Genomic DNA, 24843 nt, shown 5'->3' with positions numbered 1-24843 from the left:
GTGTGAGCCCCATGTGCCCGTCACTGAGCAAGGATTGTCTCTATCTGTTGCCGAACTGAACATTCCAAGCGCTTAGTACAGTGCTCTGCACATAGTCAGCGCTCAATGAATACTATTGAATGAATGAACGAATGTGGGATGGGGACCGTGTCAACCTGATTAACTAGTATCTAGTGCGTGGAACAGTGTTTGGCACATAGTAAACACTTAAGTACTAAAATTATCATTAATTATTATCATTAAATGCAGTGATAACAATAATAATAGGCCCTGCATCAAATTCATTCATTCATTAGTATTTATTGAGCACTTACCATGTGCAGAGCACTGTACTAAGTGCTTGGAATGGACAAATCCCTGGCTATTCATAGTACAGTGAACAACAAAGAATATAACAGATGGGAAAGCTCAAGGCCGAAGAACCACATTCTCAGTTTCACCAGTCCAGACCAGGAAACTGGGTATTACTATTTCCACTCCATTCCATTTCTGATTTCCCAGACCTACTCAGCAGGCTTTTAGTGGAGAAACACCTGTGCGATTTATTTTGCAAATACTTTCAGGACCTGAAAGAGAGACTTGGAGCAAAATGCACTTCGTCACCGTATGTCAGCGCACTCCTCAATAGGAAGAGCGGCATTATACGATGTTAGAGTGGGTAATGAGATCGTCGATCTGTATTTTCATTTAGCAATAGCCGAGGCAGTTGTCTAACCACTTGCATTGGATGCCGAGTTCCTCGGGGCCAAAGTGGAGAAACGCAGAGGAAAGAAATGAAGCCACTGAATGCAAATTTTATTTACACTTGGCATGTTTATAAATATATATTACATTCTTATAATCTACAATACATTCTAAATAGAGATGGATTTTGATTGAGGCAGTGGTTCGGGGTGTTGGAGTGGAAAGACCCAGAGAGAGTGACCGAAAGGGAGCATCGGGATGCAACACATCATCATGGAAAATATCTAATTATTCAAAACAAAAGAGGAAAAGCCCCTGAAGTCAACCCCAAAGTCCTAGCACACGGCTCCACGACTTGGCGCACTTACATGGGTCCAAACCGACATCGTCACGATTGGAGGGTGGAGGACACTTACGTTCAGAGAAAAATATCATCGACACGCACGGGATATCCACTACCTTCAGTGAATGAGAAATGCTAGGCCCCAATCAATCAATCAATTACATTTATAGAGCACTTACCGTGTGCAGAGCACTGTACTAAGAGCTTGGGAGAGTACAATAGGGCTGGTAGACACGATACCCGTCCTCAAGGAGCTTACAATCTAGTGGGGATTCCCCTGCCCCCTAGGAAGAAACGTTTCCCAGATGGTTTGCTCTTGGGGTTTCATTCGACCTTGGGCACGAAGGGACCTCACTTCCTGCCTCTTCCCACCCTCTAATGGAAGCCCTCGGGCACGGGGCCAAGAAGCACCATCAAAAATATGGCAATTCTTTTTGTGGAAGGGGAGGGGAACAAGACAACCAGTTGGTGTTGAGTTCAGCTTGAATATCACTTACCCCCAAAAGACCGGCTACTTTAGGAAAATTACAACACAAGAAGCGGTAGTTCCAAATGAGCCCAGAGGCCTCTGTTCGGTTGGACAGACCTGTGAGCCAAAGCGGAGCTGAGAGGTTTTGGTGGGGGGTGGGGAGGGAAGAAAGGGAGCAGGGAATGCCAAGCACCCAGCAAACCCGATGAACATTTAAAAATACCCACAGTGACAATGGCAAGACGCTTACAGAGTGTCAGGGATGCTATCGGGGGGTACAAATTCCAACTTGAGAGTCAGACCAGAGGAACTCGCTAAAAAGAGCTATGTTCTTTGAGCCTTCTGGAAATTCCAGGTCCAGTATACGGATGTCGGGAGTAGATCTCCTCCTAAGTTTACAAATTCAGGAACATTCAAGATCATCCAGCCACATTTATTGTTCAGCATTTAGTTAAAAAGATAGTTTCCCCTGATTTGTACAGTTGGTCCCTTTCAGTTCTCATCGGCGGCTCACCCCCACCCCCGGGCCGTTTTCGCTTGGTTCTTGGGGAAATCCTATCAGTGCAAAGTCACTTCTTGGCTGTTGGTGAGGGACCGGCCTCCACAGCTCCTAGTAACGGTTGCAGGCAGATCCTCTGCTCCTTTTTGAAATGATACACTTACTCGCAGGGAACCCTTAATTCTGCACCTTGTTTTAACTTTTCTCCACCGACTGCAGTGTCGAACACTGGAGGCAGGTGGATTGGATGATATCCAAATTGTTTTGATTTAAAAAGAAAATCAGGAGAACAGCTTTCTTTTCTGGAAAAGCTCCATGAAAGAGAATTCTTCTTTATCCCAAGTTTTCAAAATCGCGCCTTGCCCGCTAAGCCTTTACATGCACTTAACTTTGAGCAAGAGTTTGCACATTGGAATGCATGTACCGGCCAAGGCTCTTGGCGTTCCCAACTGATTTTGGGTGGTTTTCTGGGGCTCTGAAGAAGACACCAGCCCTCCTTTTTTACTGTCACCTCACTTTCCATCGGGATACTTTTTGGCCCCACTACCCAAAATTAAAGGCAGAAAGGTGAGTGGAAAAAAATTGTTCTGGAGAGTACAGTTACACATTTTCATGTAACCTTTCCATGTAGTTTCTGAGTTCTTTGCATTCCCCTAGATCCATGTCTTGGCAAACCCATTTAATATCATCCTCGCTACTCATTAGGATGGAGTTAACAGTGGGGCACCCGTCGTCTGATGAAATGGTGGTGAAGGTGGTGAACTTAACTCGTTTCCGTTTCGAGGTCGGGGAGGCGGTGGGCACGCTTTTCTGGTCCTCCCCTTCGGCGACGGTGGACTCCGAGGACCTGAAAACCTGGCCGTTGACGTTCTTCTGAGAGGCTGTACTGAGGAGAAATTTACTCTCCTCGAAGTCCACCCCCCTGTCAATGGCGGTAATCTGTTCGTCTTGAGGGGACGAGAGACTGATGTGATTCTCCAAGAGTTCCGTCCGATTACTCAACCCAACCCAGTCATGCGAGTGATTCATGCCCTCTTGCTCTTCCAAGGGAACCTGCTTGTGCCTATATTTCAAAGCGAAGGTCACACAGTTAATCAGGAAGACCAAGATGGCCAAGCAGAACACCCCCAACAAAGCGTACATCCCGATCTCTAAGTCGCTCAGCCCCCTGGATGCCTGCCCGAGGTCGTTCTCCTCCATGTCCCCATTGCTCCTCGGCAGATCAACCTGGGCCGGGAAGCTGGTGAAGTCGATGGGGATGGTCTGCAGATGGCTGTCATCATCTAGAAGGCTCTCCTGGTCTTCCTTCTTCTGCAGGGTGGATCTGTCTGTCGGGTAGATCTGACTGCCTTCCACGCGGTCCATGGAACTGCTGCTGTAGTACTGCCCGTCTTGCCTTACTCTCTCATGGAAGGTTTTTTGCTTCCTGTCGCTGGCGTGATTTTCCAAGTGAACCCCGGCCCCGCCGTGACCGCTCTCACTGACGTTGGGGTTGGCCTCATTTTGGCCAAATTTCACCTTGATGTTGCCCGTCCCTACAGCTAAGACACTCTTCCTCTTCGACTTCTGGCACGACTCACTGATCACCATTTCCACCTTCACCAGTGCCCCTTGTCCTTCTGTTTCAGCAACAACCCCAGGCCACTTGAACTTGGGATCCGGGCGGGTGGAGACCACTTTCTCATCCAGGGATGTCACCATCAGGAAGAAGTCGTTCCCATCATAAATATCCAAGGGCATGACTGAACCATCACTGAACTGGATCCAGCAGCTGATGGCCGCTTCCTGTTTTAAAGGAAAAAAAATTGGTCAAAATACACTCATCGAGAAGCTGGTGCCTGGAAGATCAGCTCCCCACTGAAAGACAGCTCTTAATGAAGGAAAATCTTTCGAATGGGAAAGAAATAAAAAGCAGGTGCTATTATGGTTAAGACAGAAAATTATTTCCTCGTGGAGTCATAAAAAAAGCCCTACCAGTTTTAAACACTTGGTAATAAGATTTGTTTTTCCTGAAGCTGCGAAAAGAAAGATGCATCCCCTGGGCTAGGCAGAGTCTACTTTAGCACAATTAATAAATTGCATGTCAAAAGACATTACAGGTTACTGGGATCATTTAGCAATGTTATATATTTAAATGAAAAAAAAATGTATTACATTATTTTTAAGCTGCTCTAATACGGAGTATCCACTTATTACTGATAACAAACTTAAAGCCTCTAATCTAGCAAAGAAAACCGCCCTGGTACCAGCACATTTGGGGTGGGTTTGTTGGTTTTTTTTGTATTTCTGTTGCTTTATGTTTGCAAAAATAGGTTTGGTACCTGCCAGGTCTGAGCGGGACCGCCAAAGGGAATTTTCACAAAAGCCCACAATTAAATGGTGAGATAACGACTTGATCTCATCTGAAAAGCTGCCATCCTTGCTCTAGTATCGCAGCAGAATTCTGCCGATCTGAATTCTCACTCAAACCCCGTCTGGAGCAGCAATCTTTTTCCTTTGTCTTTGAAAATCTCCCTCAGCTAGCTGGAGTTCACTCCGTCAGGTCAGTTAGGGAAGATAAGAGTCTACGATTTAATGGGATTCTACAGTTTTAACTAAGAGTCTGCTGAGTCTGACATAAATCCTCTCTGTGGGTGTTTATTAGTCTCTAGAAGTTTGGAAGAGGCCACACCAAATATACACAGAAGTCCTCAACCTCTGGCCTCAGCTACTGGCTGAAGCATAGTAATTAAGCATTGCTGTGCAAGAGATTTGCTCTGAAATTTCAAATGTGTAGCACATACCTATATAGATGCTGTATGTTTGTATCAGATGTGATAGGTATTTCTTTAACCTGGGAGAACGATTAGATAGACTCTGGAAATGGCACAGGCTTCCTGGGACAAATGTGCCTTTTCTCCCAGGATTTTTCCACGTTATGTCAGAAATCTGAGTAAAATGCAAAAAAATCAGGAAAGGAATTCAACGGCACTCTTGATTCTCGAGAGCCAAAATGTCATAGCCGTTCAGCATGCTGGGACTGAATGCCATCAAAACTGGCTCGGGAGCCAACTTCCAGGGAGTGCGTTTAGCTCCCCATGTCAGAAATGGATTAGCTCACCGGCCTTATTTCTAGCCGTGCCTCATCGATTTCTTAACTCTTAACGGACACGGTGTACTTGATTTTTATCGCCTTCGAGGACAACAGCCTCAGTGTTATTTCTCAGCCAGCGTGCGTTACTCGTAACCGATGATGAATGAGGTTTGCCCTCGGCCGGAATTCAGATCTGTGTCCCGAGATCATTTACCTTCAAGAGTTTGCCAATTCAAACCAATCGCACCCCACGACCACAGCACACAGCTGCAACAAAATGGGATTGGCCAACTCCTCGCTAAATGAGCGGATATTGGCAGAATCGGCAAGCTGTGAGAGGGCTCCCAGACGGCCCTAAAGTCACCAATTGTGACGTGCTCTAGGGATGGCCGGAGCCATCACGCGGACGCAGGAGCTTGGAGCCCATACGAGTCAGGCATCCGATCTGCTGCCTGTTGGCTAGGAAGGGTTTGTGGAAAGGTGGCGACAACTGTCTGCATTTTGTCTGCTACCAACCTGGGCTGCCATCTCTGATGAAGCTACATCAGCTCTTTATAACCCAGGGTTGCATTCTGGACCCACCCACGTTTAGGAGAAAGCACGTTTCTTCCCTTAGTAGGGAGGCGGCGTGGTCTCATTCGTTCATTTATTCACTCGTATCGATCGAGCGCTTACTCGAGGTAAGAGCTTCGGACCGGTAGTCAGGAAACCGGGGTTCTAATCCCAGTTCAGCCACTTGACTGTTGTGAAACTGTTGCAGGTCGCTTCAGCTCTTTTAGCCTCACTTGCCTCATCTGTAAAATGGGGCTTAGGGCATCTGCTCTCTCTACCTCTTTACACTGCGAGCCCTGGGTGGGACGAGGACAGTGTTTGATCTGATCACTTTATATCTACCACAGCGCTTAGCAACTGTTAAGCACTTAATTTATACCCCAAATAATTAGGAAATGCACCTTGCTCAACCAACATTCATTCATTCATTCAATAGTATTTATTGAGCGCTTACTATGTGCAGAGCACTGTACTAAGCGCTTGGGATGAACAAGTCGGCAACAGATAGAGACAGTCCCTGCCGTTTGATGGGCTTACAGTCTGATCGGGGGAGACGGACAGACGAGAACAATGGCAGTAAATAGAGTCGAGGGGAAGAACATCTCGTAAAAACAATGGCAACTAAATAGAACTAAATAGAATCAAGGCGATGTACAATTCATTAACAAAATAAATAGGGTAATGAAAATATATACAGTTGAGCGGACGAGTACAGTGCTGTGGGGATGGGGAGGGAGAGGTGGAGGAGCAGAGGGAAAAGGGGAAAATGAGGGTTAAGCTGCGGAGAGGTAAGGGGGGGGTGGCAGAGGGAGTAGAGGGAGAAGAGGAGCTCAGTCTGGAAAGGCCTCATGGAGGAGGTGAGTTTTAAGTAGGGTTTTGAAGAGGGGAAGAGAATCAGTTTGGCGGAGGTGAGGAGGGAGGGCGTTCCGGGACCGCGGGAGGACGCGACCCGGCGGTCGACGGCGGGATGGGCGAGACCGAGGGACGGCGAGGAGGTGGGCGGCGGAGGAGCGGAGCGTGCGGGGTGGGCGGTAGAAAGAGAGAAGGGAGGAGAGGTAGGAAGGGGCGAGGTGACGGAGAGCCTCGAAGCCTAGAGTGAGGAGTTTCTGTTTGGAGCGGAGGTCGATAGGCAACCACCGGAGTTGTTTAAGAAGGGGAGTGACAGGCCCAGATCGTTTCTGCGGGAAGATGAGCCGGGCGGCGGAGTGAAGAATAGACCGGAGCGGGGCGAGAGAGGAGGAAGGGAGGTCAGAGAGAAGGCTGACACAGTAGTCTAGCCGGGATATAACGAGAGCCCGTAACAGTAAGGTAGCCGTCTGGGTGGAGAGGAGAGGGCGGATCTTGGCGATATCGTAGAGGTGAAACCGGCAGGTCTCGGTGACGGATAGGATGCGTGGGGTGAACGAGAGAGACGAGTCGAGGATGACACCGAGATCTCGGGCCCGAGAGACGGGAAGGATGGTCGTGCCATCGACGGTGATAGAGAAGTCTGGGAGAGGACCGGGTTTGGGAGGGAAGACGAGGAGCTCGGTCTCGCTCACGTTGAGTTTTAGGTGGCGGGCCGACATCCAGGCGGAGACGTCCCGGAGGCGGGAGGAGACGCGAGCCCGAAGGGAGGGGTAGAGGACGGGGGCGGAGATGTAGATCTGCGTGTCATCTGCGTAGAGGTGGTAGTCGAAGCCGTGAGAGCGGATGAGTTCACCGAGGGAGTGAGTGTAAATGGAGAACAGGAGAGGGCCGAGAACTGACCCTCGAGGAACTCCGACAGTTAAAGGATGGGAGGGGGAGGAGGCTCCAGCGAAGGAGACCGAGAATGACCGGCCAGAGAGGTGAGAGGAGAACCGGGAGAGGACGGAGTCCGTGAAGCCGAGGTGAGATAAGGTATGGAGGAGGAGGGGATGGTCGACAGTGTCAAAGGCAGCAGAGAGGTCAAGGAGGATCCGTTTCTTCTGACACCACATCGGGTTTAATCCAGAGAGATGCCCACTATCGGAAGAAAGTTCCCTAATTCTCCTGATGGGATAAATCCAAAATACGTACTGAAAAGACACATTCTGAGAGAACTGGCTCTTCCCTAGAGAATCCCAGAGAATCTAATAGAAAGAGCACAGGCCTGGGAGTCAGAGGACATGCATTTTAATCCCGGCTCCTCCGGCGGTCTGCTGTGTGACCTTGGGCAAGTCACTTCACTTCTCTGTGCCTCAGTTTCCTCATCTGTAAAATGGGGATTAAGACTGTAAGCCCTATGTGGGACAGGGACTGCGTGCAACCTGATTACCTTGCATCCACCCCAGCACTTAATAAGCACTTAACAAATGCCATTATTATTTTTAGTGGCGGAGCAAATTGCCGCGTCTGCAGTGAAGATTGTTATCCGAGGTCTCGTCTACGGTACCGGAGACAGCACAGTGATAGCAACGGTGGAACACATTTCATACCTGTTTGGGAGTTTGGAGAAGCTCCTGTGCTACTGCAGTGGCGAAGATAGCCTTATTGCTTCCTGTGCTCAGCTGCAAAGAGAGGGACAGCCCCGTGACCAACTGGACCCCGAGGTCTGTAATTGTCACCTTCTCATCTAACACGGTCACGGTCTTCTCGGCCAGGATGGCGTCCGACAAGGGAGACAGGATCTGAACGAGACAAGCAGAAATCAAAGACTTTTAGTTCCACATGAAATGCAACTAAGAGAAAAGTCAATGAGTCAGAGTTACTTCAATCAACCCGTCTGTCCTCTTTGGAATCAATCCATCATATTTATTGAGCGCTTACTGTGTGCAGAGCACTGTATTGAGGGCTTGGGGGGGTACAAAAAATCAATATAACAGACTCATTCCCTGCCCACAACAAGCTTTAGAGACGAGGAATCAACTGGCATCAACCTGTCTTTAACGTTGTGTGCATTTTACTTTTAAGATGAATGAGGACGGTCTCATAAATCTTGGAGTGTTTTCCATTGTTCCTTAGAAAACTTGGAATAAAATTGCCTTCCTCATCTCCCTAAAGAGCCTATAATGATCCCACTTGTTATTACCTGCTGGATTCTTATCATGGAGTCATATTAATCTGGGTCTCTAGAAGACAAGTAAAATAAGTGCCAAAGGAAACAGATATCACTGTGAAGGAAGAAATTTGAAAAGAAGGTTGTCTGTGATGAAGAACAGTTCCATAAAATGAAAAAGAAAGGTCAGCAGAATGAAATACTGATCTCTGAAGACATCTTCTGGAGGAAATAGGTGGTAATGGTCTATATGTGTCATAACCAAGTTTATTGAAAAGCCAACCTATCTCACTCTTCTTTGAATAATTCCCATTTTGGAATTGCTGAAGATACTGATGGGCTGAAATTCAAACGACTCCTACACATGTGAAAATAGTCATTATTATTATTACAGTAAAAGATCCTCCTTCTAGTTTGGGCCCGACAGAGTTCCAAGGATATGGATGATCCGAAGACTAATAAATTGTAAATACACATGGTCGTTAAGGACAAAATCACAGTGGCACAAGGGACTCATTCAGTGAAAGACTAGTATAATCAATCAGTAGTATTTCTTGATCTCTTACGGTGTGCTGGCAGTCAATCAATCAATCAATGGTATTTACTGAGTGCTTACTTTGTGCAGAGCACGTACCAACTGCTTGGGAGACTTCCTTAAAACAGAGGTGGTAGATACGCTCTTCGTCCTCAAAGGCCTTACAGTGAAATACAAAGGAAGGGGGGGCTATTTCCCTAGGCTTGGAATCTTAAAGCCTGGATAGCCGCATCATCTCCCTTTAATAATCACTGAAAACTGGGGAGTTCCCATTCTAACTTCCAGCTGATGATCTCAGCTCACCATGTGAGTAGAGAACTATGCGATGTTACTGAATACAGTGGCTTAGTGGAAAAAGCGGGTCTGGGAGTCACAGGATGTGGGTTCTGATCCCTGCTTTGTTGGATGTCTGCTGTGTGACCTTGGGCAAGTCACTCTAATTCTTTGCACTCTGTTACCTCATCTGTAAAATGGGGGTGAAGACTGTGAGTCCCATGAGGGACAGGGAATGCGTCCAACCTGATTACGTTGGATCTACCCTAGCACTTAGAAGAGTGCTTGGCACACAGTAAGTGCTTTACAAATGCCACAATTATTATAACTTAAAAGATCTCTCTGTAGAAAGGATAATCAGAGCTTTCTTTACCTAACTAGAGATGACAAATTTCCCCATTTGGCGAGGTGGCTTTATTACAAAGTAATAATAATAATTATTATTATCATTATGGTATTTGTTAAGCACTTACTATGGACCAGGCACTGTGCCAAGCACTGGGGTGGATACAAGCAAATTGGTTTGGACGCAGTCCTTGTCCCACATGGGGCTCACAGTCTCAATCCCCATTTTAAAGATGAGGTAACTGAGGCACAAAGAAGTGAAGTGACTTGCTCAAGGTCACACAGCAGACACAGTGGCAGAGTTGGGATTAGAACCCATGACCTTCTGACTCCCAGGCCCGGGCTCTATCCACTAGACCGTGATTCCTAGTTATGCGCCAAGTTCCCACTTGGGAAAAATGTCCCACAGAGTCCAAAACTGAGCTCTTTATCTTTCCTCCCAAGCCCTGTCCTCTTCCTGACTTTCCTGTCACTGTCAATGGTACGACCATCCTTCCCGTCTCTCAAGCCCACAACCTTGGTGTCATCTTTGACTCAGCTCTCTCATTCACCCCACACATCCAATCCATCACCAATGCCTGCCTGTCTCACCTTTACAATATCGCCAAGATCCACCTTTTCCTCTCCACCCAAACGGCTATCTTACTGGTACAGGCTCTCATAATATCCTGGCTGGATTACTGTATCAGCCTTCTCTCTGATCTCCCTTCCGTCTCTCCCTGCTCCAGTCTATTCTTCATTCCGCTGCCCGGATTATCTTCCTGCAGAAACGCTCTGGGCATATAATTCCCCTCCTTAAAAACCTCCAGTGGTTGTCTATCAACCTCCGCATGAAACAAAAACTTCTCACTCTCGGCTTCAAGGCTGTCCATCACCTTGCCCCCTCCTACCTCTCCTCCCTTCTCTCTTTCTACTGCCCACCGCACACGCTCCTCTCTGCCACTCACCTCCTAACCATCCCCCGTTCACGCCTATCCTGCCGTCGACCTCTGGCCCGGGTCCTCCCGCTGTTCTGAAATGCCCTCCCTCCTCTCCTCCACCAAACTAACTCTCTTCCCCTCTTCAAAGCCCTACTGAGAGCTCACTTCCTCCAAGAGGCCTTCCCACACTGAGCTTCCCCTTTTCCCTCTGCTCCCTCTCTGCTCCCTCTCCACCCTCTGCTCCCTCCCCCTTCCCCCGCTTCATCTCCCCTCAGCTAAGCCCCCTTCCCCCCCTTTCCCTCTGCTCCTCGCCCTCTCCCTTCCCCTCCCCTCAGCACGGTGCTCATTTGTCTATATTTTATTACCCTATTTATTTTGTTAATGAGGTGTCCATCCCCTTGATTCTATTTATCGTGATTAAGTTGTCTTGTTTTTGTCCGTCCGTCTCCCCCGATTAGACTGTAAGCCCGTCACTGGGCAGGGACTGTCTCTATCTGTTGCCGAATTGTCCATTCCAAGCGCTTAGTACAGTGCTCTGCACACAGTAAGCGCTCAATAAATACTACTGAATGAACGAAGAGGCCGAGTCGATACGAGGTGCAGTGGATTCCTACCTGGATGGTTGTCATTCCAAGCTCCTGCCCAATCAAAACCTGTCCTCCTTGCAGCTGTGCTATTCTTGGCTCTTCCACTTGCATGAAGTCATTCACCAGGTCCGTGATGTCCACCTGCCAGTCGGAGCCCAGCAAGTGGGCCAGCTGTCCCCCGGGGTCCAGAGGTTCAGCCACGAACTGGGTCAGCACCCTCACCATCGCACGCTGGTACTGGAGAGCACAGCCCCTGCCTCTCCTCTCATCCTCTTCTTCGTCATCGCTGTCTCGGGCAGGCCTGGCAACGGAGAGGAATGGAAACCCTTGTGTAGATTTTCCCAATCACCCGAGGCCACGTGAGTCTAAACGTGGCGAAAGGTTGAACGAATCACGGTCAATCCGTAACTTCAAGGGATTTATCGAGCACTTACTGGGTGCAGGGCACAATGCTAAGTGCTTGGGAGAGTTCAACATAACGATATAACAGATACACACCCTGCCCTCAACGACCTTACGGCCTAGTGGACTGACAATCGATCCGTCAATCGGTGGGATTTATTGAGTGCTTACTGGGTGCAGAGCGCTGTACGAAGTGCCTGGGGAGGAAATACAGTAAAGTTGGTAGACATGATCCCTGCCCTCGAGGAGTTGTGTGACTTTGGGCAAGTCACTTCACTTCTCTGTGCCTCAGTTACCTCATCTGTCAAATAGGGATGAAGACTGTGAGCCCCACGTGGGACAACCTGATCACCTTGTATCCCCCCGGCGCTTAGAACAGTGCTTTGCACCTAATAAGCGCTTAACAAATACCATCATTAGTGGGGAGATCTCCGTTCTACACTGGCCAGTTCCCTTAGATCAAAGTATAATCTGTCACCTGTCCACTAACAACAGCAGGAGCCAGGACAATCCATGCCTATAATGCCAACTCTCCTTCCTTCCTTCATTCGATCGTATTTATTGAGCGCTTACTCTGTGCAGACAACTGTACTGAGCGCTTGGAAAGTACAATTCGGCAACAGAGAGAGACAATCCCTACCCATCAGTGGGCTCTCTTATAAGCCTCAACCTCTACAGGGAATCGACAGGAGGAACATACTGGGCCAGCGTGAGTTTTCTCAGGAATCTTTCGACCTGTCGCTTCCCGCTCCTGCAGTGGTGGGCAGGGTTCTACTCAAGCACAAACCTTAACAGGAGGCCCAAAGGAAAAGACATAAAAGAATCACTGTGAGGAATGGCTCCCAATCAATCATCGGTATTTTTTGAGCCCTACTGTGTTCAGAGCCTTGTTCTCACCTCTTGGGAGCTTAAAATAGAAATCACTTGCCCTTGAGTAGTTTACAATCTAATGGGGAAGACAGGCAGATGCAGATTGTATACAGATGCTTTCTGGGAATGGGAAGCAAAGCACAGACTAACCCTTTACACTTCCAGACCGTTCGCTCCCCATTTTAGTCGGGGATCGATGCCTTATTTAAGGTTGGATAGTAGAAAGCTCTAAAAGTAAGGCCACCCAGGTCAGCTCAACGGTCTGGTTCTCCTTTGTCCCGAGACTGTTTCCTTCTTCTCAATTAAAGAACATATTCCACAGTTCCTTGTGCCCTCGGGCTCCACAGTTCAGTGGACAGTAATGGGCTCCTTTCTCCTTTAATCAGGAATCAATGACACAACCTAAACTTTCCCGCAAGCCTGCCCATTTGTCCACAAACAACTCTGGGAGCTGCTGCTTGGAGAGGCTCCTTATTCATTCATTCATATTTATTGAGCGATTACTGTGTGCAGAGCCCTGTACTAAGCGTTTAGAAAGTACAATTCGGCAATGGATAGAGACAATCCCTACTCAACAACAGGCTCACAGTCCCCAGGCCAGTGAACCACATCAAAGTCATGACTAAACGACCCCAGCTGTACACGCAACCGCTGCGGGCATTGCTTGAGCTGCTTTGGATTAGTTAGAGCTTTGAGGCTGCTCCGAACATCCTTCCTCCCCTAGTCTGTCTCCTTTACCCTGCTAGGATTTTTGTGCTCATATGGTTCTTGGTGTTTTGGGGGGATTTCAAAATTTGTTTTTTCCACATCACCAATCCTCCGGACCTTGATTCAACACTACCAATGGTCAAGCCACCGGAACCTGCCCTGCTACACGGCTGCTGCTTTTTCCAATCTGCTCCCGCTGACCTTGTTTTGTTCATTCGGCAGCCTGCTCCGTGATGTGCTGCCACGTGCCTCGAGCCCAGATCCAAGCCAGACGGCCCACGGATGATTTACCTGTCCCAATCCCAAGGGAGAACACCGGTCCGGATGACAGGGCCAACAAGCCCTAACTGCGGAGGTCCCTGAATTACCAAAGGAGAGGCAGTGTGTCCCAGTGGAAAGAGCGCTGGCCTGAGAGCCAGGAGGAGGGGGGTTCCGATCCCGGCTCTGCCACTTGCCTGCTGTGGGACCTTGGGTAAATCACTAAACTTCTCTTGGCCTCAGTTTGATCATCTGTAAAATGGGGACTCCATACCTGTTCTCCCTCCTACTTAGACCGAGAGCCCCGAGTGAGACAAGGATTGGGTCGGACCTGATTATCTTGTGTCTTCAAGAGAAGCAGCATGGCGTAGTGGATAGAGCATGGGCCTGAGAGTCAGAAGGTCACGGGTTCTAATCCGGGCTCTGCCACTTGTCTGATCTGTGACCTTGGGCAAGTCCCTTCATTTCTCTGGGCCTCAGTTATCTCATCTGTGAAATGGGGATTAAGACTGTGAGCCCCACATGGGACAACCTGACTACCTTGTATCTACCCCAGCGCTTAGAAGAGTGCTTGGCACATAGTAAGTGCTTAACAAATACCATAATTATTATTTCTACCCCAGAACTTAGTACGGTACTTAGTGCAGAGTGAGTGCTTAACAAATACCAGAATTATTAGTTGTAAATGGAAATCTTCTTGCATTCAACCCCCCCAGTACTCTTGATATTCATCCCACCTCCCATTCCTAGAACACTTAGGTGCATGGGTGGCCTTGGGCAAGTCACGTTACTTCTCTGTGCCTCAGTTTCCTTATCCGTAAAATGGGGATTAAGATTGTGAGCCCCATTTGGGACAGGGACCGTGTCCAACCTGATCACCTTTTATCTACTCCGGCACCTAGAACGGGGCTCGGCACATAGTAAGCGCTTAACAAATCCCAAAAGTATTGCATCCTAACACCCTGTTGCTTCCCTTAGTGGTAATCAACTTTACTGTCTGTCTCCCCACTTGGTGGTTAAGCTCCTTGTGGATAGGCAGCAGCTTTATCGACGGCATTGCTCTCTCTCAAGCACTTAATACGACGTTCTGAACACAGATAGCTACCACTATCGATAGATACCACCGATCGATTGATAGGGAGGAATTCATCCCATCTGAGGTCCCACGCAAGCACTATCTAGATAGTCAGAGTTACGCATCTGAAGACCGTCCCGCATACACTTGAAGTCCAATAAGGAAGAGCAACTGTATTTTGGTGTTCCGTTCTGTTTGGAAACTTCCCAGCCCGAGCAAACACTCTCTCCTACGGAAACCTACCTCTTATTAGAGATGATGGGGACTCTCCATCCCTTGATCTGATTTAGCTCCGTGTCAGACACCTCTATCTGCAGAGGGAGCCGAGGAACCCAGACTGTCACCTCCAGCGGGGCGCTCAGATGCTGGTAGGTAAAATGAACAATGACGTTCACTTTGCCTTTCATTTCCTTCCCATTGACAAAGACATAGTCACACCTGTCGGAAACCTGCAAAGGAGGGGGAAGAAGAAAAAAAACAGAACCAATGAATCTTCTCCAAAGAAGAAAGAGCACCTCACGCTGAGGGAGTGGGAGGAGGGAAAAAGCAGTGGACGCTGGTTGAAACTGTCCCTGTAATGGAGAACCACTGAAGTTGAAAAAGAAACCGTTGCTTTCGCTAATAACTCTTTCTTTGCTAATCTGGAAGTTCCTCGTGGTTGGGGATCCTATCTACCTACTCTATTATACTGTACACTTCCAAGCACTTAGAACAGTGCTCTGCACAGTAAACTCTCGGTAAATACCACCGATTGATTGATTGACAAGGGCTCATTGGACCCCTGGCATTGCATCCGGGGGTTCAGTTAAAGCACGAAGCATCATACTTAATCCATCATCCTGCTGCCTTCTCGCCCTTCCCCCTGGGCTTTGGACCTCAGAAGGACATTTCCCCCTCCTCTCTTTTTTTTAAAAAAAGGTTAATTGTTAAGTGCTCACTATGCGTCAAGCCCAGTTCTAAGCTGTGCGGTAGATGCAAGTTAATCAGGCCACAAGCGGCTCACATTCAAAAATAGGAGGGAGAAGTGGTATTGAATCCCCATTTTCAGCTGAGGAAACTGAGACAAAGAGAAATTAAGTGACTTGCCCAAGTTCACACAGGAGGCAAGTGGCAGAGGCAGGATTAGAACCCAGCTTCTCTGGCTTCCAGGACCATGCTTTATCCATTAGGCTGAGCTGCTTCCCTCTGAAAGTAACAGCTCCTAATCTGACCTAGGGGACCTAAGGGGGATCGTTGACGTGAGGTTGTGATCCATTTGAAGACAGGAGCACCAGGAGTCAGTGAAATGGAGCTTCCCTGTGGGGAGAGGGAAAAAAGGGGAATCCCAAGGATCAGGGACCTGCCAGGGACCCTGTGAAGCCTAAGGGAGAACCTGGTGCTCCTCAAAAGATCAATTAACAATCTTTGACTTCAGCAGCAGGGTTTTAGACTTTCTCAAAGCTGAAGTGTTTCAGTTAGCTCCCCTCTAGACTGTAAACTCCTTTTGGGCAGGCGATGGGTCCACTAATTTTGTCATATTGAACTCTCTCAAAAGCTCAGTACAGTGCTCTGCACACACAAAGTGCTCAATAAATACCACTGATTGATCTTTAAGTTCTATCCAGTGCCCCAAGTTTCCACTGTTCTCAGACCACTTTCTGCTCCCAGTGAAGGTGTATCTGCAATCATTCGATTGGTGGTTTTTATTGAACACCCCCTGAGTGCCAAACACTGAACACCTAGAAGAGCATAACACAGGAGCAAGGCATTCATTCCCTGCCTTCCAAGAGCACACAATCTAATGGGGGGAGACAGGCAAAAAAAGATTTACGCTTAGGGAGTGTAGGAAGCTAAAACTAGAAAGAGCTCAACTATAACAGGAAGAAACAGCAGAACAATTGAATATACAAATGAGAATCAAAATCAAAATGAATGTATGTACCTAAGTGATGAGAATAGGAATAAAATATTTAAATGCTAAGGGTCACTGGTGAGTTGATATGACAAAAATGTTGAGAAATGCTTGGCCGGAGCCTGCGTTCAGAGATTTCCCACTGCACTAACGGAGTCTTAAGAAACCTTAATAATAATAAAAATAATAATTGTGGTATTTGCAAAGCACTTACTTTGTGCCAGGTACTCTACTAAGCGCTATGGTGGATACAAGCAAATTGGGATGGACACAGTCCCTTTCCCACATGGGGCTCACAGTCTTAATCCCATTTCAGAGTTGAGATAAGTGAGGCACAGAGAAGTTAAGTGACTTGCCCAAGATCACACTGCAGACAAGTGGTCAAGGTGACATTAGAACCCAAGTCCTGACTCCAAGGCTCGTGTTCTATCCACTGGAGAAAAATGCTTCTAAAATGCAGAACTGAACGTAGAATACAGCACATTGTTTTTTGGTCTCCCTTCCTGATATTGTTCAGACTTGGGTCGAATTCTATTCATCCTGTGCACTTGGGGCAAGAACCTGAAATCAGGAAAAAGTAAAGCACCCACCCTCCCCATTCCCTGAGTGAGGGAAAGCAGACATTTTACTCTCCTCTTCGAGGTGGATGGCTGTGGGAGAAATCCCACGATGGCACGAATCCCATAAATGACTAGCTTGTCCATCCTCTAGGTCCCTGCTCTTTGCACTGTATCAGTGATCAAAATGGCTATTCAGCCCTTGGAAGACTTGGAAGAATCACAAGGCAAAAATGGCTGGGTTCAAACATTATAAAAAGCAATTTAATAGAAGCCTCCTTTTTCAAAATTAGGGCAGCGCCGCACAATACAAATGCACAGGAGGGACTATGTAGCTTAACATACCGGGAGAAAAATCAATATACATTTTTTAAGAGAAATGTAATAATATTCTAGACACAGATCCATTTATCAATTTGAGATGTTTGTGGTCTTCCATATCTATCAATAGAAAAAGTACTCAAACCTGATTGAAAAAGTTTTAATGAAACAAGCTTGGACACCTCTATAATAATTTATCGCATGGCCAGATCGTTCCTCACTGCCCAGTCCAAGCAGCCCCGGGGGTTAATCTACCCTTTTCTGACCGGGAATATTTGATCTTTCCTTATGGGAAGCTTCTGCAAAATCACTCCATTGATGTAATCAGAGAGTGGGTGGTCGGGAATGAAATCCCTGAGGTGGAGTTGGCAGTATGATCTAGTAGAAAAAGCTCGGGGCTGGAAGTCGGGTGACGTGGGTTCTAATCTTGGCTCGGCTGCCTTGTGTGACTTGTGTGACCTTCAGCAAGCCACTTGACTTGTGTGGACCTCAGGTTTCCCATCTGTAAAATGGGGATAAATTACTTGCTCTCCCTCCAACTCAAGCTGTGAGGCTCAAGTGGAACAGATTGAGTCTGATCTGATTAAATTGCATTAGAGGTGGCCCACAGAAGGCACTTCACAAATACAGCAGGAAGAGACACAACATAGTCTAGTGGAAAGAACACAGAGCTGGGAGTAACAGGATCTGGTTCTAATCCTGGCTCTGCCCCTTACCTGCTGAGTAACCTTGAGTAAGTCACTTCTGTCTCTGTGCCTCGGTCTCCTCATCTGGAAAATGGGGACTAAATCCTACTCTCTCCTACTAAGACTGTGAACCAGGTGGGACAGTGACTATGCCCCAATCTCATTATCTTGTATCTACCCCAGTACTAATCTCTCACGGTCACACCTGGAGAGTTTCCAGTACTTTATCAATCCTGACTATGAGAGGGAGAGTCAAGCAGAAGCACACTCGTTCCATTCCTAACTAGGGCAGTGGTTAGCGAGCGAAAGGCAATCGGCTGCAAGTGGAAACTCACCTGTGCTGGACAGCAGCGGCATGGGAGAGAGTTGAGGGGGAAGACTGAAGTTTACTGCATGGAAGGAGGCAATGGTAAAACCCTTCTGGATTTTTCCAAAGAAAACTCTCTGGGTACACTACCAGAACTATGGCAGATGGAGGTGGGGCATTCTGGGAGAGATGTGTCCTTGGCATCGCTATGGGTCGGAGATGACTCCACAGCATAAGACAAGGCCCCAGTGCTTAGAACAATGCTTGGCACAGTCAGGTAGCATCCTTATCCTTGAGAATGCAAGCTCACTGAGGGTAGGGAACATTTCTATCAACCCAGAATATTGTACTCTCCCTAGCACTCAAGACAGCGCCCAGTGAATACGGTTGATTGTAACTATTATCATTCCATCCAAGTGTCATATCCAGCTTTCTAAACTAAGTGGTTTTCAAGCGGCCGGACAGAATGAGCCGAAACTGCCCGGCGTAGACGAGTGACCTACCACGTGGACTCCGAAGTACTTCTGTCATGGGAAAAAATGATTTCATTTCACATGGTTGCTCTGCTTTGGGTGACATGTAAGGAAGTTTTGAAACCATCTTGAAATCAGGACAGACTATTCAGCCTCCTCTTAGCAGTACATAACTTGCATTCCTCGAGACTGTAAGCTCGCTGTGGGCAGGGAGAGTGTCTACCATTTCTGTAGTGTTGTAGTCTCCTAAAGTACAGTGCTTTGCACACAGTGAGCACTCAATACCACTGATTAATTCAGATTTTTTTTTCCCCCAGGGAAAGACTTTTCTACTTACTCATCCCTGTCACTGAGTGAAATTTCCTCGAGGTCAGGGATCACATTTTAGACTTTTGCATACTTCTCAAATGCCCAGGTGAGTGCTACGGTAGAGTGTTCTTTTTTTTTTTATGGTATTAAGCGCTAACTCTGTGCCAGGCACTGTACTAAGCACTGGGGTGGATTCAAGCAAATCAGATCGGACAAAGCCCCGTCCCACGAGGGGCTCACAGTCTCAATCACCATTTTACAGATGAGGTAATGGAGGTACAGAGAAGTAAAGTGACTTGCCCAAGGTCACAGAGCAGACCAGTGGTGGAGCTGGGATTAGAACCCATGACTTACTGACTCCCAGGCCCGTTGTCTAACCATTATGCCAGGCTGCTTCTCTAGTTCTTCAGTAAGTATGGTTGATTTTTTCAATAGTATTTATTGAGCGCTTACTATGTGAAGAGCACTGTACTAAGCGCTTGGAATGAACAAGTCGGCAACAGATAGAGACGGTCCCTGCCGTTTGACGGGTTTACAGTCTAATCGGGGGAGACGGACAGACGAGAACAATGGCAATAAATAGAGTCAAGATAAATAGAGTCAAGATAAATAGAGTCAAGGATTTTGATCCTGATCACCTGATTTCTGACAAATGTAGCTAAGTTATAATCTGGCTAAAAGTCCTGGTAACTAAAAGCTCATCCTAGAGCTGGAAGGCTGAAGAGAACTCCTCCTCCTGGAAAGATTTACTGTAATTACATTTTTTGAAAGTCTGAGTATTAGGATCGAACAATTCACGTGTACTTTTTCATAATAATAATAATGTTGGTATTTGTTAAGCGCTTACTATGCGCCGAGCACTGTTCTAAGCGCTGGGGGAGATACAGGGTCATCAGGTTGTCCCACGTGAGGCTCACAGTTAATCCCCATTTTACAGATGAGGTAACTGAGGCCCAGAGAAGTTAAGTGACTTGCCCACAGTCACACAGCTGCCAAGTGGCAGACCGGGAGTCGAACCCATGACCTCTGACTCCGAAGCCCAGGCTCTTTCCACTGAGCCACACTGCTTCCCCATTCCAGTTCTTTCTACACTTATCCATGCTAAAGCTCTGATGTAACAATATAACAGTAATAATAATCACTGTGATATTTCTTAAGTGCTCATTATGTGCCAAACACTGTACTAAACACTGGGGGAGATACAAGATAATCAGGTCAAACTTGGTGCTTATCCCATACAGGTTTCATCGTCTAAGTGAGAGAGAGAACTGAGTATTTTATTTCCAATTTACAGACGAGGAAGCTGAGGCACTGCGAAGTGAAGTGAATTGCTCAAGGTCACACAGCAGGCAAGGGGCTTAAGTAGAGATTAGAACCCAGTTCTCCTGACTTCCAATCCTATGCTCTTTCCACTAGACCATGCTGCTTCTGTAATACGTAGATGGGGCAAAACTGAGAATCGGCTTGGTCTAGTGGAAAGACCAGGAGCCTGGGAGTCAGAGGATCTGGGTTCTAACCCCAGTTCTGCCAGTTGTCTGCTGTGTGACTTTGGGCAAGCCACAAACTTCTCTTTGCCTCTGTTTCCTCTTCTGTAAAATGGGGATTCAATGCCTGTTCTCCCTTATTCTTAAACTGTGATCCCCATGTGGGACAGGGACTGTGTCTCACTTGACACTTTCGACCATCCCCTTCTCCTCAACACGCCATCCAACCTTGGCTTCACGGACTCCGTCCTCTCCCGGTTCTCCTCTTATCTCTCTGGCTGTTCATTCTCAATCTCCTTCGCTGATCTCGGTGTCATCCTTAATTCTGCTCTCTCATTCACCCCACAATCCAATCCGTTACCCAAACCTGCTGGTCTTACCTTCACAACATCACCAAGATCCGCCCTTTCCTCTCCAACCAAACAGCTACCTTGTTAGTACAGTCACTCATCATATCCTGACTAGATCATTGCATCAGCCTCCGCTGAAGTGAAGCGAAAACTCCTCACTACTGGTTTCAAAGCTCTCCAACCCCTTGCCCCCTCCTACCTCACCTCCCTTCTCTCCTCCTGCAGCTCAGCCCGCACACTCCGCTCTTCTACCGCTCTCCCCCTCACCGGGCCTAGCTCTGGCCTGTCTCGTCATCGACCCCTGGCCCACTTCGTACCTCTATCCTGGAGTGCCCTCCTTCCTCACATCCGCCAAACTAGCTCACTTCCCCCTTTCAAAGACCTACTGAAATCTCACCTCCTCCAGGAGGCCTTCCCAAAGTGAGCCTCCCTTTTCCTGTCCTCCTCCCCTCCCCTTCGCCCCTACTCCCTCCCTCTGCTCTACCCCCCTCCCCGCCCCACAGTACTTGTGTATCTATGAACATATTTATTAATGTATTTTATTAATGATGTGTATATATCTATAATGCTATTTATTTTGATGGTATTGCTGCCTGTCTACTTGTTTTGTTTTGCTGTCTCCCCCTTCTAGACTGTGAGCCCGTTGTTGGATAGGGATTGTCTCTATGTGTTGCCAAATTGTACTTTCCAAGCACTTAGTACAGTGCCCTGCGTGGCTCAGTGGAAAGAGTACGGGCTTTGGAGTCAGAGGTCATGGGTTCGAATCCCGGCTCGGCCACTTGTCAGCTGGGTGACTTTGGGCAAGTCACTTCACTTCTCGGTGCCTCAGTGACCTCATCTGCAAAATGGGGATTAAGACTGTGAGCCCCACGTGGGACGACCTGATTCCCCTGTGTCTACCCCAGTGCTTAGAACAGTGCTCGGCACATAGTAAGCGCTTAACAAATACCAACATTATTATTATTATTAATAATAAACACGGCTGAATGAATGAATGAAATACATATGGAAATTAATACAAAAATTAGCAATATGCACTGAAAGGAGAACACTCAGTCAAGGATTGTGCTGGCTGCTTGGAGGATGGGCTATCTAGAGTGAGTAGTCCATGAGTGTCCTCAAACTAGGGCGGGCTCTTAGTTCCTACGGGATTTAGCCGGACTAAATCGCCACTGTAAATCAGAGATGCTTCCTGGAGGAGGTGGGTCTTAAATGCTCATTTTGAAAGACGGCGTGGGAAAAGCTGGTGTGATGAACAGGGGCAGGAACAAGGGGACCCATGGCTCTGGGCTTACTTGGGCTGAGGCTCAGAGGCCTGAGAAGGAAGTCTGCGTGCCTACGCCTTAAGGAAGGCAGGGCGGACTGAAAAAGAGCAACCGATATCACTTGCAATCAGGCCTTCCCTGTTTAACTCTCAATTCCCACCTCCTATTGCCACTTCAGCATTTCTGCATCATGCAGTCACCCTCTAAGGACTCAAGTACTCCCTCCGGTGCAACTTCTGTAGAGCTCTTTAAACTCCGTTGCCCCTTCCTACCTGTAACGTATTTTGGTGTCTGTCTCTACTATTGGACCGTAAGGTAGGGATTGGGAGTCTCCAAGGGCTTAGTTCAGTGTTCAGAAAAAACTCTCATCAAATGCTATTCATCGGTAAAAGCACGCCTCGACCACTGGTGTGCGAATCCACAGGGGTGCCGAGGCCCTTTTAATTATTTTGACATTCCTGCATTGCCAGCCCATAGTCCTCTCCTGAAGTACAGTGCTCTGCACACAGTGAATGCTCAATAAATACGATGGAATGAACATACCAACCTTGACTCTGGTTCCTTGAGAGATGTATTGGGGAATAATGTAAGTGTCTGGGTGAGTTGACGAGACCCGTTCACGACCGTTAGTTGAAATCCATGGGTAATGCACGTGTCAAATAATTTATTCACTACTACTTTACAGGGCTGGTGATTGGAATGATCTATTAAAACTCTGAACCTTTTCACAATCCATTACCAGCCAGCCCCTCTATTCCATTATGTGGATATATTTAATATTTCTGACTCCGGTATGCATAATCCTGCACTTATTTGAATTTAATACCATTTCCTACTTTTCTTTTTAAAAGCCGAATGAATTTAAATCTTATTTAAATATCACTGGCTTTTGTGGTACGATTTATGTTCCTGGTATTTTCTTTTAGGAAAGACAGATCTGAGAAGGTTGAGAAGCTGTCTTGACTCTTTGCTCAGACTTGGCAGAAGTGAACAATTATATCAACCCAGATCTCCAGCCCCAGACTCTAGGCATATATTACCCCGTGCTGGGGCAAAACCTCCTTAGGAATCAGTCCACTCTGGTAACAAATGAGAAACACCATGAATTGATTCTCTTGGAAGAGGGTTTTCTTTCTTTTTAATTTTTTTATTGAGCCCTTATTGCATGCACAGCACTGTCCTAAGTGCTTGGGAGAGTACAGTAGAATGAAATTGGTTGACACGCTCCCTGCCCATCAGGAGTTTATAGTCTGGGGGGGGGAGACAGACGATATAAATTCTATTTATTATGAATAACAATAATAGTTTTGACTCTGTATACTGAATCTAGGTGACGCATGGAACACCTTGAAAAGAAAGAACTGAATTCTGGACCAAGCTTCTGGAAAAAAAGGATTTGAGGATGGATGGGGAGGGAGGGAAGGAAGGAAGGAAAGAGGAAATATCCCTACCTGGAGACCAATTAAACTCACTCATAAAGACAAAGTGATCCGTGAACTTGGAGCCCTTGTGCAGACCCTCTGAAAGTCAATGGGGCTTAACCCCCATAAAGAACAACATTCTAAATTTGTGTTAAAGGAATTCTCAAATTCAAGCCTAAATTCTACCCTTGTACATGACCCTGGAACTCAGTGAGAGCTGGTTTTTGTGGCCTAGTGAAAACAGCCCAGGATTTGGAGCCAGGAGAATCGGGTTCTAATCTTGCTTCTGGCATTTGACAGCTGAGTGATTTTTGACCAAGCCACTTGATTTCTCTGTGCCTCAGTTTCCTTATCTGTAAAATGGGAATAAAATATCCATCCTTCCTCCTTCAGACTGTGAATTCCATGTGGGACAGGGACTGTGTCTGTCTTGTGTTTGTTTACCCATGCCTGGCCTGTGCTAAGTGCTTAGAAAATGATTACTGTTATTAGTAGTTTTCTGAAGGTCAGAATACTTGCTAAAGGGACCTTTTAATACATGTTCTAACTGTGTCATGGAAAATACCACCCTGGGTACAATGCTCTGCACACCGTAAGCACTTAATAATATTATGACTATGGTTGTGGTATACTCCTTTTTCCCTTGCCAGTTACGATTACCAGCTTACTAGGGAACTCTTATGTAAATAAAGAAAATACGTTTAAAGCCCTCTCATTTTTTTTTTTGGATGGTGGGCAGATCAAGATAATACAATAATCTAAGCAGAGATTTCTCTCTCTTCCCTTTTATCTCTATTAAACTTCCAGTGGAAATGACTTATTTTCCCCCATCACTGTCCTCGTTTCATGATGGTTTTATTTTAAGTTAGGGAAGGCAGGAGTTGTTTCTTCTGAAGTTTGGATCTCCACTTCAACCATTTGACAGAGAAGTCGTTGTCTCTTCCCCTTCCTAGGCCGTTTGGGGGTCTGGGGTGGGGAGTTTATTGAATGCAAGGAGGGATTCCGCGGGGGCGGCTATGGTAAGAGCAGAATGCTGGGACTAGGTGGAGTTGGGACGGGATTAGCTCCAGGCACTTCTACAAGTATCCCCCCAGCGCTTAGAACGGTGCTTTGCACATAGTAAGCACTCAACAAATACCACCATTATTATTATAAATAAATGACAGATATATACATGTGTGCCGTGGG

At 47.0% G+C, this 24843-nt stretch overlaps 1 protein-coding gene across 1 annotated transcript in view; it reads right to left on the bottom strand.

Annotated features, from left to right (window-relative positions):
• Window positions 1-774: 774 nt before the first annotated feature.
• TMEM132D (transmembrane protein 132D) overlaps window positions 775-24843 on the bottom strand; it is a 545527-nt gene continuing 521458 nt past the window's right edge. Inside the window, exons 6-9 of the mRNA XM_007655786.3 lie at window positions 14835-15040; window positions 11306-11579; window positions 8059-8250; window positions 775-3780 (exon numbers count right to left, since the gene is read on the bottom strand). Coding sequence (XP_007653976.2) covers window positions 2596-3780; window positions 8059-8250; window positions 11306-11579; window positions 14835-15040 — 1857 coding nt within the window. The 3' untranslated portion in view covers window positions 775-2595. The remainder of the gene's footprint in view (window positions 3781-8058; window positions 8251-11305; window positions 11580-14834; window positions 15041-24843) is intronic.

This window comes from Ornithorhynchus anatinus, chromosome 2, assembly GCF_004115215.2.
Source record: "Ornithorhynchus anatinus isolate Pmale09 chromosome 2, mOrnAna1.pri.v4, whole genome shotgun sequence".
Lineage (NCBI taxonomy): Eukaryota > Metazoa > Chordata > Mammalia > Monotremata > Ornithorhynchidae > Ornithorhynchus > Ornithorhynchus anatinus.
Note: the sequence above shows the minus strand (reverse complement) of the source record. Positions and strands in the feature narration are given on the sequence as shown.